At 44.4% G+C, this 12,738-nt stretch overlaps 1 protein-coding gene across 2 annotated transcripts in view; it reads left to right on the top strand.

The window, feature by feature from the left end:
• PLEKHM1 (pleckstrin homology and RUN domain containing M1) overlaps positions 1-12,738 on the top strand; it is a 41,301-nt gene that overhangs the window by 3,992 nt on the left and 24,571 nt on the right. For both annotated transcript variants that reach the window (XM_025045599.1, XM_006910153.3), the window contains 3 exons: positions 2,023-2,099; positions 4,041-4,288; positions 5,944-6,570. In XM_025045599.1, the coding sequence (XP_024901367.1) occupies positions 2,052-2,099; positions 4,041-4,288; positions 5,944-6,570 (923 nt within the window). In that variant the 5' untranslated portion in view covers positions 2,023-2,051. The remainder of the gene's footprint in view (positions 1-2,022; positions 2,100-4,040; positions 4,289-5,943; positions 6,571-12,738) is intronic.

Genomic DNA, 12,738 nt, shown 5'->3' with positions numbered 1-12,738 from the left:
ATTCAGATTGTTGAGGTCTAAGCCCGTAAGGGCCTGACCTTGTGGCTGGCCGAGGGAAGGGCCGATTTGGAGCTTGAGGCTCTGTCTGGGAGGGCAGGTCTGAGGGAAGGCCTTAGGCCACTGGAATTGCTGAAAGGGCTGAGCATTCAGGGTCTTGGAGCCAGAGTACCTGGACTTGGCCTGCTGGGCTGTGCAAGGTAGCCTTGAAAGAACCCAGCCTCCAGGACCAGACACACTTTCAGGAGGAACAGAAGCACAGGCCCCTTGCCCTGTTGCCCTGGTGGCCAGAAGGTGGAGCTGGTCTCCAGAGGGGGCCCTGAGGATTCCTGGGAGGTGGGAGTGGGAATGTGGTGGAAGGGCGAGGCAGCCAGAGAGGGCTGCAGCCAGGTCCCAGTGTTCTTCCTGGCGGTGTGTCACACCCTGACTAGAGCTGACTCTGCAGGGCCATCCTCCATGTACACCTGCCTCCCTCTGCATGTCCTTACTTAGGATACTTGACTCAGGGTCCAGTTTGCCTCGTGCCAACACCAGAGGCCAGGAATTGAATCAGAGCACCTTCCATCAGGGCCCCCAGCTGATGAGCCCTCCCCCAGTCCCCTGCTGTCTTCTTTGCCCCCCACCTTTCCCCCACCCTTTGGCCCTCTTCCAGGAGGGCGGTGATTACACTCACTCAGGAGCCTGGGGTTTCCCTTGAGCTGGGGTTGGTGCCACCCTGGCAGCAGGTGGGGGAGTCAGCCATTTCAGCCCTGGGATCTTGGGAAGTTCCTTGACCTTGGTCAGCTTCTATTTCTTAGCTGTCAGGTAGAGGTAATAAAAGCACATGCCTAGGCAGTTATGAGAAATGGAATGAGACAATACATGTAAAGGGTACAAAATCCATTTAGCATGCCTTGGTTTTATCAACTTCTTTAGGCCACGAGTTTTTTGAGAGCAGAGATAGCAAAAACCTTTTATTTTTGATGTCCCTTCATACTCAGCTGTGTGGTCACTAGAGATTTGTTTAGATGTGAATGTGCCTGCTGGTCCTGGTCTGTCCCAGTTGCTGGGGTGGGGTGAGGCCAGCCAGCAGCCCCCTCAGGCTCAGGCGGAAGCCTCCACCTCCAGCCCTCACAGCCAGCAGCCCCCTCACCGTCAGCCCCCACACCCCAACACACACACACACAGGAAACCAGCATCCCTGAAGGATTCATCTGTGTACTGACTTCAACTACTTGTTCATATTCATTGAGACAGTGGCATTCTTTGCATGTAGATTTAGGTGGCCACATCCACTGGGATTATAGATACCGTTTGTCCTTGGTACATGTCGGGCTTTGTGCTAAGTGTTTTCCACTGTCATAATCTCCATTTCAGCAGTCCGATGCAGTGCCCCAATGTGCCTAGCTGGTTAATGGCAAAATTGAGATTAGAACCCATGTTATCCCCCATTAGACATGTCCTCGTTCTACTGAAAAGCTAGACCCTCTCAACCCAAGATATGTAGAAGATGTGTAGCAAGAGAGCCCCTCATTTGAAACTGTTCAGTTGTACTTTTCACTGCTGAGCTGGCAGACAGAGGACTGAGACAGAGGCCGAGGGGGCAGTAGCACGGCCCAGGCCCTGAATGGGACTTGTGAGGCCTGCTTCCTGGTCCCTGGTTGTTCTTGGCACCTTCAGCTGCAGCCTCCCCTTGCACCCTCAGCTCTGTATCTAAATGATCAGCCTTTCATTCCCTGCTCTTCATGCCTCGTTTGCTGTGGAGTAGAGTTCTTTCTACCCACTCCTTGGGGCGGACCCACCGCTGGCACACAGGGCTCCTCACTTCCCAAGAGCCAGGCCCTCAGATTTTTTTCTTCCTTGTTTCCTTTGTTAAAATCCGCTCTCAGTTTTCACTTTTGTATTCAGAGGCCTTTCAGTTGCAGTTTGAGTAAAACAGCTGGACATCTTGCTGCCTGCTGGGGGGCAGGATGGAGGGATTGCGAGAGATTGGCTGGAGTCAGTGAGTTGGGACCTTGCTCATCTGGCCACCATCTGTCTCTGCAGGTGTCATGTGATTCCACTGCTGCACGGAAATGCTCTCTGTGGTGGAGAATGGACTAGACCCCCGGGCTGCCATCCCGGTAGGTGGCAAGGGAGGGTCGAGGGTGGGGAAGGAGTGCACAAGACAACCATTCCATTGGTTTTTCTCACTTTAAAATGAATGGGCATGGTCCATAAAGAGAGGAAAAAGTTATAGGAGACACAGGCTTTGAGAACCTGCCCTTTCCAGATCATCTTATTGGTGATAAAATGAGAATTTACAGAAAACAGTGATTTAACATAGATTACACGAAGACTAAGGATTTCATCACAGAAGATAAAAAATGACCAATAAGTACATGAAAAGAGGTTCAACATCATTAGACATTTGGTAAATGCAAATCAAAACAATAATGAGATAGTTCTTCGTACCCACTAGGATGGCTGTGATCGAAACGGCAGATGACATTCAGTGCTGGTGGGGTTGTGGAAAGATTGGAGCCCTCATACATTGCTGGTGGGCATGTAAAATGGTGTAGCCACTGGGAAAACAGTCTGATAGTTCCTCAAAAAGTTAAACGTGGGGTTACATATGACTCAGCAGTTCCACTCCCAGGTGTATACCAAAGAGAACTGAAAACATGTATCTATACAAAAACTTGTGCATGAATGTTTATAGCAGCATCATAGCCAAAAAGCAAAACAGCCCAAATGTCTATTAATTGATGAATCAATAAATAAAATAGGGCATATCCATGCACTGAAATATTATTTGGCATAAAAAGGAATGAAGTACTGATCCATGCTATCACATGGATGAACTTTGAAAACATGCTGAGGTGAAAGAAGCTAGACACAGGGGCTGCATATTGTATAATTCCATTTTTATGAATTGTCCAGAATTGGCAAATTCATAGAAACGGAAAGTAGATTAGTGGATGCTAAGGTTTAGGGGAAAGGGTATAGGAAGTGACTGCTAATGGATTTCTTTTGAGGGCATTGAAAATGTTCTAAAATTAGATAGTGGTCATGATTGCACAATTCTGTGAATATTTGAAAAACCATCGAATTGTTTATATAAGTGAATTTGATGCTATATAAATTACGTCTCATTAAAGCTGTTATAAAAAAAGAACATTTAACTTTTCAAAGAACATGAACTGTTTGGGCTAAAATAAAACAAAACAGCAAGATATTTATCCAAAATCTTATCACCTAACAATTTAAACCAGTTTTTCTGCGATCCCTTCCAGTTCTTCTTCAAACACTTAAGATAATTTTAACATATTATGATAGAACTATCTTTATATTTCTAAAAGAGTTAATGTATATTTTCTAATTTATTGAACAAACATTTATTGAGTACTTATACATGCCAGGTGTTGACACAGGTTAAATAAAAACTAGTCCTGCCCTCGAAGAGGAGGCCCCCACGTGCTGTGAACCAGGAAGTATCATTTCCATTTAACAGGCAAGGAAATCAAGCCTTAGAGTGGTTAAGTGGAATGTCTGAGGTGATTCAGCTGGTAACTGACAGCTGGGACAGAACCTGGCCGCCAGGTCTTTCTGAATGTAGACCGTGCTCCTGTTTTCTTGATCTTTTTATTGTTCTAAAGCAACACTTTTTGCCTCTCAGCTTCTTGATGCTCTGCAGAATCTTGGTCCCATAACTAAGGTGGAAAGCCCCGTCCTAGATGGATTTACCCAAGTCCTATCGCTGTAACTCTGATGAAGCCAATATTTAAACATAAGATTTATATGGCTATCAGTTCATAGAAGTTCAGCTTAAAAAACAAAAGATACACAGATATCTTTGCACAAAAATGATAACAGTATCTTTAGATGGTGTGTGTAATTTTCCTTTACTTTGTGCTTTATCTTTACTTTGTATAATTAGCATGTGCTAGTTTTGCAGAAGGTGTATATAGATATACATAGGTGTGGACGTGTGTGGCTGTGCATGTGTTTGGCAACAGGCAGTTACATTCCCAGGGCCACCGTAGGATCTTCTGAAGGCCTGTGTTACGGTTGTTCCTACCTAGGTCATCAAGAAGAAGCTAGTGGGATCTGTGAAGGCGCTGCAGAAGCAGTATGTGTCCTTGGACACGGCGGTCACCAGTGAAGACGGAGATGCCAACACCATGTGCAGTGCCCTGGAGGCCGTGTTTATCCATGGCCTGCACGCCAAGCACATCCGAGCCGAGGCCGGAGGGAAGAGGAAGAAGAGTGCCCACCAGAAGCCTCTGCCTCAGCCTGTCTTCTGGCCCCTCCTGAAAGCTGTCACCCACAAGTGAGATCGGCTGGGGAGGTTTTGTTTTGGGGACGAGCTCCAGAGTGTGGGACGCTGGGTTCTTCTCCAGCTGTTCGGGAAAGCAATCAGAGGCACTCTGTGTTCTAGAATACAGATGGCTAAAGTCGGAGTTACTGTCAGACCAAGCCTCATCACCACCTCAGCCGTCAGGTAACAGCCTGGGCTGCTCCGAGGCCCCAGGCTGGCCACCATATTAGCAGGCGCTGCCATTTTTACCACACCCTGGCAGAGCTAGGTGGTTGCAACAGAGGTTGTGTGGCCTGCAAAGCCTAAGATCTTTACTGTCTGGCCCTTTACAGAAGAATTGTGCTGACCCTGCCTTAGAACGTTTGAACATCTGTGTGCTAAGTATTATATTCATAACAAGGTATGGGTTTTTTAAGAAAAGAATGGAATCCAGGTAGAGTATTTGAATATTCACCCTGAGACACTTGTTTTTGTGGCCTTGCTCCTAACCGCCTAGGCTTTGGAGCAAGTAGCTGGCACTGTGCCTCTAAGGGCTATTAAATGCCACCTTCAGCCCGAAGGTGCCTTGTGAGTCTCTTCCTTTCCATGCCTACTGCCATTGCCGTATCTCAGGTTCTTGCCTCACTCTGGGTGACAGTAGCTTTCTAATTGTTCCCCTTATCTCATTCTTTCTTAACATTTACTGAGCGTAAGCTAACCGGAGCCAATCACTGAGTCCTGCAGAGCATGGTCTGCACTCCCATGTAAGAGACGTGCACGCAGGCTGTGCGAGTTGGAGGCGGGCTTTGGCACCAGACCGAGGCAGTCAGGAACCGAGCTTGGCACTCCTGGGTTCTGATCTTATCCAGAGCAACCCACCCTAAAGTGCGTGTAGCTGGGGTCAAGCCACTTTCTCGTGCAAAAACCTGTAGCCACAAGCTCCCAAATGCTAGTTTGGAGTCTAGTTCACTCAGTCGGGGCCCCAGAATCTGTATTCTGACCAGTCGCCCTGGTGATTCTGAGGCACAGCCAAGCATGGGGACCATTGCTCTACTTGGCCTCACCAGTTTGATACTCAAGACCCTACATTACCTAGCTTTGCAACCGAATCACCCACTCCATGTTGTAATCAGAATACTCCCCAGTCCTGTTACAGGTCTATTGCTTTTCTACCCTTTATGCCTTTTTTCTCAGTCCCTTTTGCCTAGAAGGTTCTCCTTTCATCTTCGCTTGTTGAAATCCAATAAGGCCCAGCTCAGATACTGCCCTCTCTATGGCATTTTTCAAGATCGCCGAGCCCCCACCCCAGCTCTACTAACAACAGGTGTGTCATCAAAAGGCGGTCACCTAGACGGAGGGCAGGGACCATGTCTTTATCCTGTGCCTTCACAGCTCCAGCAACCTTGCACTTAAAGGCACAGCAGACGTGTCCTGGATGTGAGCAGATAATATAAGGAACCCAAAGGGTAGTTTAATGAAAATGGCAATTATCCTTTATGACACCAACCTCAAAAGTTGGGGGTTATAGCTTAACATTTCTCAATTCCCCTTAGAACACTATTATCCAAGAATTTTTCATGCCTATATCTATTTGCAGTCATTATTGTCTCTAGCCAACCAGTGGATAGGACCACATCTCAGTGATTTGAAGTCGTTTCTTAAAATAAGTCTGTTCTTCCCATTCCCAGACACATCATCTCAGAATTGGAACACCTGATCTTTGTCAGCACGGACGTGGGCCGCTGCCGGGCCTGGCTGCGGCTGGCCCTCAACGATGGCCTGATGGAGTGCTACCTGAAGCTGCTCCTCCAGGAGCAGGCCCGACTGTGCGAGTACTATCAGCCCACCGCCCTGCTTCGAGACCCCGAGGAGGGCGAGTTCCTCCTCAGCTTCCTGCAAGGGCTCACGTCCCTATCCTTCGAACTCTCCTATAAGTCCGCCATCTTAAACGAGTGGACGCTTACCCCACTGGCCCTCTCTGGGCTTTGCCCGCTCTCTGAGCTCGACCCCCTCACTACCTCTGGGACAGAACTACAGCGTAAGGAGTCTCTGGACTCCATTTCCCATTCCTCAGGCTCGGAGGACATCGAAGTTCAGCACTCGGGCCATAAGATCCGACGGAACAGGCAGCTCACCGCCTCCACCCTCAGCCTGGACACGGCCAGTTCGTCCCAGCTGTCCTGCAGCCTAAACTCTGATAGCTGCCTGCTCCAGGAGAATGGCTCCAAGAGTCCCGACCATTCTGAGGAGCCAATGTCCTACGATTCAGACCTGGGGATAGCAAATGCCGATGATTCAGACCCATCTCTGCAGGAGTGAGTACCCCTCCTCCACTCCTTCCCTTCCCTTCCCTCTTCTTCCTTCCTTCTTCCTTCTCTTCCTCTTTCCCCCCTTCCTTCCCATCCTTCCTATACCATGTGATCATCTGTCACTGAGCACTGAACTCTTAGGGCATAAAGACAGAAAGGGAACACTGACTGGCTTCCTCAGGGACTGGAGTTGCTGGGAGTTATAACTGGAAGCAAAATGGGGGCAGCCAGGAGATTGGATTTAGACAGGGCTCAGCTGGTTCAAGCTCCAGCTCTGTCCTGGGTGACCTTCAACAAATTATTTAATCTCTCTGATACTCAGTGTAAAATATCATCATCTAGATAGGAGGAAACTAATAGTTCAAAGCTATATTTACACCTTCCAAAAAATACGATGAAGCAGGAAGCATAAGGAGATTTTCTGTGACCCCACAGAAGACCTCCTGGGGGACACAAAACCTGAATGATGTGTGGAGAGGGTGGTAGACAAACAGGGCCAAGCACGTGTGTGGAAGGGGAGTACATGGAGCTACGAACTGGACTAGAGAAGGGAGCCTGGGCAGAGCCTTCTCGATTAATTTTTGAATAGATAATCTATTTTTATTGTTTAAAGATTCTAATATATATACAGTGAAAAGTCTTTCCTAACCCCATAACCACATAATTATTAATTTCTTATATATTCTTCCGGTGTTTCTAAAAGCATTAACAAATATGAATATACAGATTTTTAAAATTTCTTATTTCTTATTCTCCCACCTCTTTCCACCAAAGCTTGTATAAATACACTACTCTACACCTTGTTTTAGAAGAGATTTTTCATATCAGAGCATCTTCATTTTTTTTCCTATGGTATAGTTTTCCACTGTATGAACATACCTTAGTTTATTTAATCAGCCCTGTATTTAATAGACTTGAGAGTTCGGTGTTTTAAATAAGCCGTGCATGTGCTCTTTTAGTTCTATGCAATTATCTCTGTTCAGTAAATTCCCAGAAGCAAAATTGCTGAGCCAAAGAATAAATGAATTTGTAATTTTCACAGATATTGCCTGTTTAGACTTCATCAGAAATGTACCTGAGGCTTCTCGGCCTTGTCAATAGAAGGTATTGTCAAACTTTTGGTGTTTGCTCATCTAATAGGTAAAAAATGCTAACCTTTTATTCAGCACTCCATTCAGTTGGACCCATGTTCCTTCAGCCTGTATTTAGGACCTTCTTGCTGTTCTCTGCCACCTCCCACCTTCGGTTGAGGTCTTTACAGGATTCCCTCCTGGCATGTAAATAGCATAGGATTAGATGGTGTTATGGACCAGCTTGGAGCATATCTGGTTTCAAGCCCCATTCCACCACTTACAAGTTCAGTAACAGTGGTCTCCAACCTTTTTGGCACCAGGGACCGGTGCTCCTATGAGAATCTAATGCCTGATGATCTGAGGTGGAGCTAAGGCGGTGATGCTAGGGCTGGGGAGCGGCTTCAAATACAGATGAAGCTTCTCTGGCTTGCCTGCTGCTCACCTCCTACTGTGCCTATCGATTCCTAACAGGCCACGGACCGGTGCTGGTCCATGGCCCAGGGGTTGGGGACCCTGCAGTAACATCAGGTAAATTGATGACTCTTTCTAAGGTTCTGTTTTTTCATCTTTAAAATGGAGAATCCTTTCAGAGATGAGGGCTGTTTGAAGATCAAATCAGATGCCTCTTAGTGAATCGCATACTCTAGAATGTCTGATAGCCCCCAGAAATGGCTTCTGAGCACATTAGATAGAATTTTCAAATGTCAGAAGGAAGGATTTAGATAGAACATCTAAAAGAAAGAAGCAGTTCCCCCCCAGTGTGGCTGGGCCTGTGGCGTGACTTAGGCTCGTTCTCGTGTCTTAGTCTTTGTCTCTCCCTCCTCCCACAGACCAGCCAGCCTCCTCTCTGTCACATGTCTTGCCTTTATCTTTCAAGAGTCTTGTGATTGGAAAATTCCAGCTTAAGGTCATTGAACCAGAGACACTCCACCATGTATGGGAAGTGTTGTCCTGGATATTATGCGGAACTCAAGAGAAGAGAGTCGGGATATACAGACAGTGGACAGTGGACAGTGAGATGGGGAACCAGCAGACTAAACACACAGATGCACAAACGCACATCCAGCACCTTCATTCCCTGAGCATCCACAGAGACCAGCATTTCTTGGAGTGTTATGTGTTAAGGATAAAGCTTCTTACCAACACTAAAGAGTTCGCTTAAGTTATTTTTATTATATTACTTAAATGTTTGTAACTTAAAATGAGGCCTAAATACCTTGTGCTTCTAACTATAAAATGAAAACATCTACAAATGAAACAAAGTATAAAACCCACAATATTCAAAATGAAATTTATCAATGTAATGTTTTGCTGAAACTAAATTGCAGTTTGCCTTGTGAAGAGAGGATTAACTCTTCTGAGTAGCTTCTTTTATGTTCCTTGGGTCGGAATTATAATTATCACCGAGAAGCATAGTTGCATGAGTAAGAATGGACTCAGGAGCCAGACTGCCTGAGTCTTCCATTAACTAGCTTTTTGACCTTGGGCAAGTTACTCAAATCTTTTTGACCTTGCTGTCCACATCTGTAAAATGGGATAAGAATGCTTCAAAGGAGTGCCTGGAAGATTAAATGAGTTAAGGTAGGTAAAATGCTTAGAGCAGTGCCTGACACATGGTGAGTACCCAATAGGTGGTGTTACTGTCGTTTACTGCTGAGTTCCTGTGGCATCAGTTTTCCTACAACTTGTCTCCGTAAACACCACTGCAAAACCTGGTTACTAATATTTGTCAGATGTCGTTATGAGGCCTTCCCTCGAGGGAAATGATTCTTAGCGTGTTGCAGCCCACCTTTGTGCATTTATTAGTGGTCCTTGACTGCCAAATATTACCACAAAGAACCAACATGATAGTCCACGTGATCAGGAAAACCAGAGGCTCAGAACCACGTGGCAAGGGTTTTCTATAAGGTGGCCATCCAAATTCTCCAGGCCAAGCTTTCTGTTTATTTCACACGTGTGTGTGTGTGTGTGTATTACATGTACTTTTTCATATTGTTTTCTAAATGAAAGTACAGAGTTCTAAAATTTTTGAACAGAAGGTTTTTGAAAAACACTGCCCTGAGCCAGACAGAAGTGAAAGGGCTATAGTAGTTTCACTGTTTCATTTTTACGTTGCATTTCCTTCAAAATTTTTGAAATTTTTTTCTTTTGCCTTTCCTTCAAAATCTCATCTCTAGCACTTTTTCCACTTGATATACCAGGCTCTCTTCTTCTCATTGGGAGCTGAAGACCAGAACTGATTCTGGTGAAGCTCCGTGAACTTGATTTCACCCTGACCTTGGTTTTGATTTGGTGGAAGCTCTGATTTATCACATAAGCTTCTTGCTGTTTGGTGGTGTTTCTTTAGGCATTAAGTTTACTCTAACACCCAGTCTGCTCTGTCATTAAAATCTTTCTTATAGATTAGGATTCATTTAGAACTGATAACCATTTTGGTAATTCTGGTGAGCATTTCCATAATTCTGCTCCTTTCCTTAGATTTTTATATTTGTGTACATGGAGGCTAAGCAGTCTTATCAATGATAATAAAAACAGCTACAATCACAAATCGAGGTTAACATTTATTGAGTCCTTAACTTGTGCAAGACTCTGCTAAGCATTTTACCTGTATTATCTCATTTAATCTTTGTCACCATCATAAAAGTGAGTGCTGTTACCATGCCTATTTTATAGATAAGGGAATTAAATCTGTGAACTCTAGGTATCTGTTGTAAGGCACTTGGCAATGTGCTAACCAAGGCAAGAAGGATTCTGGAGCCCTGCTTTTAATCACCCACTTCACCACTTCCCAGGAGCCCATGAGGAGCTGGGACCTTGCAGGACACATATGTCAAAAATCTGTCTCCCTAGTTCATTTTAGGAGATGGCCTCATTCTGTTACAGTGGTTTGGACACATACAACCGGTTAGCGAATGTCCCTTCCTTCTTTGCCTATGGAAGTTAGCCCTTTGTTTCCAGAACTCATCATTGCCTACTCCCTGCAAGTTTCACTCCTAGATTTTTTTCAGTCTGTTTTTAGATGAGGCCATAGAGCAAGAACTAGCACCCACCTGCCTCCCTCATAACTATTCCACAAACACATTTACACCTTTCTCTGATGGGTTACTTTTTTGTTTATTGAGATATGATTTACATACCATAAGATTCACCATTTTTAAGTGTACAATTCAATAGTTTGTAGTGTAGTCACAAGATTGTATGACATCACTACTAGTTCAAGAACACTTTCATCACCCTGTAAGGAAACCCCTTACCCATTAGCAATGGATTTACCTGTTTTGGACATTTCGTATCAATGGAATCATACAGTATGTGGCCCATTGTGACTGGCTTCTTTCATATAGTATATTTTCAAGATTTACCCATGTCGTAGCATGTATCATGGCTGAATAATGTCCCATTGCATGGATATACCACAGTTTTCTATTCATCAGTTGAGTTGTTTTCCACCTTTTGGCTATTATGAATAACGTTGCTAAGAACATTCATGTACGAGTTCTTGTGTGAACATATATTTTTAATTCTCTTGGGTATATACCCATGAGTAGAATTCCTCAGTTATATAGAAACCTTATGTTTAACTTTGAGGAATTACTAAACCACTTTCCACAGAGGCTGCACCATTTTAAAGCTCCACTAGTAGTAGATGAGGGTTCCGATTTCTCTACATTTTTGCCAACATTTGTTATTCTGTCTTTTTTTTTATTATTATTATAGCCATTCTAGTGGATATAAAGTAGTATTTCACTGTGATTTTGATTTGTACTTCACTACTTTCTAATGATATCAAGCATCTTTTTATGTGCTTACTGGCCATTTGTATATCTTTGTTGGAGTAATATCTATTAATATCCTTTGCCTGTTTTTTAATTGGGTTGTCTTTTTATTATTGAATTGTAAGAGCAATATATATTCTGGATACTAGACCCTTATCAGATATATGATAATATTTGCATATAAGATATGCAAATATTTTTCCTATTCTATGAGTTGTCTTTTCACTTTCTTGGTAGTATCCTTTTGAAGGACAAAAGTTTCTAATTTTAATGAAGCCCAGTTGATTTATTTCTTATTGTCGCTTATGCATTAGATATCATATCTAAGAAACCATTGCCTGGCTCAAAGATCTGAAATTTTACACCTGTTTCCTTCTAAGAGTTTTATAATTTCAGCTCTTACCTTCAGATCTTTGATCCATTTTGAGTTCATTTTTTAATACAGTGTGAGATAGGGGTCCAACTTCATTCTTCTACATTGAACTATATACTTATCTCGGCACCATTTGTTGAAAAGACAATTTTTTCCCTATTGTAATGTCTTGGCGCCCATGTTGAAAATCAGTTGCCCATGAATGTATGGGTTGGTCACAAGTTCTTGACTAGAATGTCTTGAAGTGTTGCTTAGGGTTATGATGGTATAGATAAGGGCAGAGTTGAGCCAGAATACAATCAGATTAAAACTTGAGTTCTAAGGTCCTAGTTTGTGTAAACCCACATTAAAAGGAGTTTGATGTGTCTTCTGGACCCAGTCTGAGCCTTTAGAGCATATGTGTGCAAACTCTATAGCTCCAGACAGCTTTATTGTCATCTGAAAACCAGTGTTCATCCATGACGGAATCAACTGGATTCATAAGCAGAGGAAGGGACAGCAAATAGGTTCACTTCAGAAATGGAACTTGGATTCTCAGAAGCCTCAAGAGGAGGGCAGAGCAGCCACTAGCCAGAGCACATTCCAGAAGGCCCAGAAGTATGTTTTTGCACACGTGCGTGTGTATATGTGTGTGTGTGTGTACACAAAGGCAGTAACACTGGCTTCCTGTGGCCCCAGAAGCACCACTTAGAAGGAAGAGCCGGTCCTACTGGGAGTAGTGAGCAGGTGTACACCCCATACATACTTGTACATACACTTGCACACCTGTGTACACTGGTCTCCAGCAGCAATTTCTGGGAATGGGCACCTTCTCTGACTCCACACTCAGTCCAGCTCTGAGGTAGACCAGCTCTTGCACCTCCCTCAACCCTGCTTCCCAGTTCCTGTTCCGGGAACAAAGTGGGCCCTCACTTCAGCCAAGTCCATGTCCCAGGGAGTGGAGTCTCTGTGC

This window comes from Pteropus alecto, unplaced genomic scaffold, assembly GCF_000325575.1.
Source record: "Pteropus alecto unplaced genomic scaffold, ASM32557v1 scaffold313, whole genome shotgun sequence".
In the NCBI taxonomy this organism is placed as follows: domain Eukaryota; kingdom Metazoa; phylum Chordata; class Mammalia; order Chiroptera; family Pteropodidae; genus Pteropus; species Pteropus alecto.
The sequence above is the reverse complement of the archived record's forward strand: the minus strand, read 5'-3'. Positions and strand labels throughout refer to the sequence as shown.